Source organism: Empidonax traillii, unplaced genomic scaffold (genome assembly GCF_003031625.1).
Source record: "Empidonax traillii isolate 1590-97213 ecotype Southwest subspecies unplaced genomic scaffold, ASM303162v1 scaffold5652:size7564, whole genome shotgun sequence".
In the NCBI taxonomy this organism is placed as follows: Eukaryota; Metazoa; Chordata; class Aves; order Passeriformes; family Tyrannidae; genus Empidonax; species Empidonax traillii.
In genome coordinates this window covers 5046-7564 of record NW_020960845.1, presented here as the reverse complement: position 1 = coordinate 7564, position 2519 = coordinate 5046, and the positions used below count along the sequence as shown (strand labels likewise).

The following is a 2519-nucleotide window of genomic DNA, read 5'->3' as shown; positions in this document are numbered from 1 at the left end:
AGGGTGGGTAGATGGTTTGTAGGGTGGGTAGATGGTTTGTAGGATGGGTAAATGGTTTGTAGGGTGGGTAGATGGTTTGTAGGATGGGTAAATGGTTTGTGGGACGGGTAAATGGCTTGTAGGATGGGTAAATGGTTTGTAGGGTGGGTAGATGGTTTGTAGGGTGGGTAAATGGTTTGTAGGGTGGGTAGATGGTTTGTAGGGTGGGTAAATGGTTTGTAGGATGGGTAAATGGTTTGTAGGGTGGGTAGATGGTTTGTAGGATGGGTAAATGGTTTGAAGGGACAAATAACAAGCCAAAAAAATTAACAATAATAATAAAAAAACCCCCCAAATCACAGCAGATTTTGGTGGGATGTGAATTCCCGTCAGAGGATGATGGCTGATTGTTTCCTTAGCTTACCTGTACATGACGTAACCGACGAACAGCACCGTCTGCACCGCCGTGAAGATGATGAAATGCAGCGTGGACAAGCAGGAGGGGAAAGGCGGCAGCTCGGGGCACTTGGGCTTCTCAGCAGGCGGCTGGAAAACAAGCAGGGTGACGTCAGAGGAGAGGGAAAAGCAGACAGCCCATCCAAAGATTCGTAGATTAAAAAAAGGAGCGAAAAACGACGGAGAAAATGACATCACCGGGCCGAAAGTGCCAATCTTTGCGTGTTTGTCACAGAAATCTGATTTTGGGGGGGTTGGAGGATCTCACGTCATAAACTGATTTTTGAGGGTTGGAGGGGGAAAGAATTAAGTGAAAAAAAACCATCATAAATGTGGTAAATTAACGAAGATTAATTGATAATTAATCGACGATAATTCTGGGCGATCGCTCGAGTGAATCGCCACTTGTTCCACTTCCAAACCTTAATTAGCAAATTCCCCCCCCCTCGATTAAATTCTCCCCTCTCATCGACACCCAGCTCGATGATGGATTCATCGCCCCGTAAATCGCATCATCGACAGCCCCAAACCACCCACCCCCCCAAAAAAAAAGGGGGAATCGACACCAGCCCCCCAAAACTTACCGGGTTGCGCTGGGCTAAGTGCTCGATGTCCCTCCTGACCAGGTGCAGGTGCTCCTTGATGTCGCTGAAGTGCTGATCGGCCTCGGGGGCCCCGCCCGCTGATCGCAGCGCATCGGCCACGGCGCTCCTGCCACCAGAGAGACACAAACGGATCAGCCCCTACGTGCAACAACCCCCCCTCTCCTCTGAGACGAGCTGAGTTCATCAGAAGGGAGCGGAGAATCAGCAGTGGCGGAAGAAAATCAGAAGGAGGGATAAGGGAAGATTTAAGCCCGCCGGGCGATTATCGTCGGTACAAGCAACTCATTTACCGCGTGGCCTGGCGGCAACAACAAAGGAAAACGAAATCCATCCACGACTAATTGTGTCGGGGGGTGAATTATAAGAGAACAAAAAACAACAACAATCAGCCACCAGTAATCTCTAATCAATATGCTGATCTAATTTCCCCCTCTCGTGCCGGCCGCAAAGAGGATTAGTTGCTGGTCGAACTATTTACCACGTGGTGGGTACAAGCTCGGGGTTATTACCAGAAAATTGACAATCAGAAGCGGAATGTCTTGGGGATTCCTTTTTAATTTACTTCCAAACTTGGTCTCTGGTGCAGATGAGAGCGATTTGTCTCGGGGAGGGAATTTGAAAATTCCATCAGCTCCTTCCACCTGCACAGGTTGCTCCAACCTGCTTTCACTAAAATAAAAAAACCCCTCCCCAAACTGGTTGGGAAAACTGGAAACAACACCTGCTAATTGTCCCACACACCCGCACTGCTGATTAATGTTACTATTTACCTTTCCAGTGGTATTTTAGTCTCACTGGGAGATTATCCCCCTGCTGATAAATGCTCGTGTTCCCGTCACAACTCCCTTGTCCCTCCCAGCAGCAACACCTTTCTGCCATCCACGACAATCAGCACCCCGAAATCCATCTGCAATCAGCAACCCCCCCACATCTCGGCCCGCCAGGAAATCACTGTAAGTCCCAGCAACGCCAGGCCGTCGATGGTTTGCTGCCCACAAATCAAACAGTTTGTTTTCCCTTTTTAATCTGAACAAAAATATTAAGATGATGTTCAGGCCCCCAACTCTGAGCTGATAAGGAAGGAGAAAATCCAATCTACCGGCGAGGTGGAAAGATTGGTCAAGATTATTAAAACCTCAAAGCTTTGGGGGAAGAACGAGGGTATAAAAAAAAAACAAATAGAAGGAAGTTTAATCTTCGGTCTATTAAAAAAAAACCAAAAAAAAACAATTGACCTACTTCGGTAAATCATAAGAAAGGAGATAAAAGAAAAAAAAAGGCACAACTTGATTTTTTTTTTTTCTGGTTTTAACCAACAAGATTTGAGCTGCCAGCAACGAAGGGTTTGAAGCCGTTTCTGATTGAGGCAGAGCAAACAAAACATCTCAAAAGAATTCACTCGGTTCTATCACCTGCAATTTACACTCACCTGTTCGAGCGGAATCTGCTGATTAAAAAAATCTTGATGTTCAAAAAATC

General features: G+C 46.6%; 1 protein-coding gene across 1 annotated transcript in view; it reads right to left on the bottom strand.

The window, feature by feature from the left end:
* Positions 1-399: 399 nt before the first annotated feature.
* Positions 400-2519, bottom strand: part of LOC114073195 (protein ERGIC-53-like) — a 6873-nt gene continuing 4753 nt past the window's right edge. Inside the window, exons 10-11 of the mRNA XM_027910987.1 lie at positions 1020-1146; positions 400-525 (exon numbers count right to left, since the gene is read on the bottom strand). Of these exons, the coding sequence (XP_027766788.1) occupies positions 400-525; positions 1020-1146 (253 nt within the window). The remainder of the gene's footprint in view (positions 526-1019; positions 1147-2519) is intronic.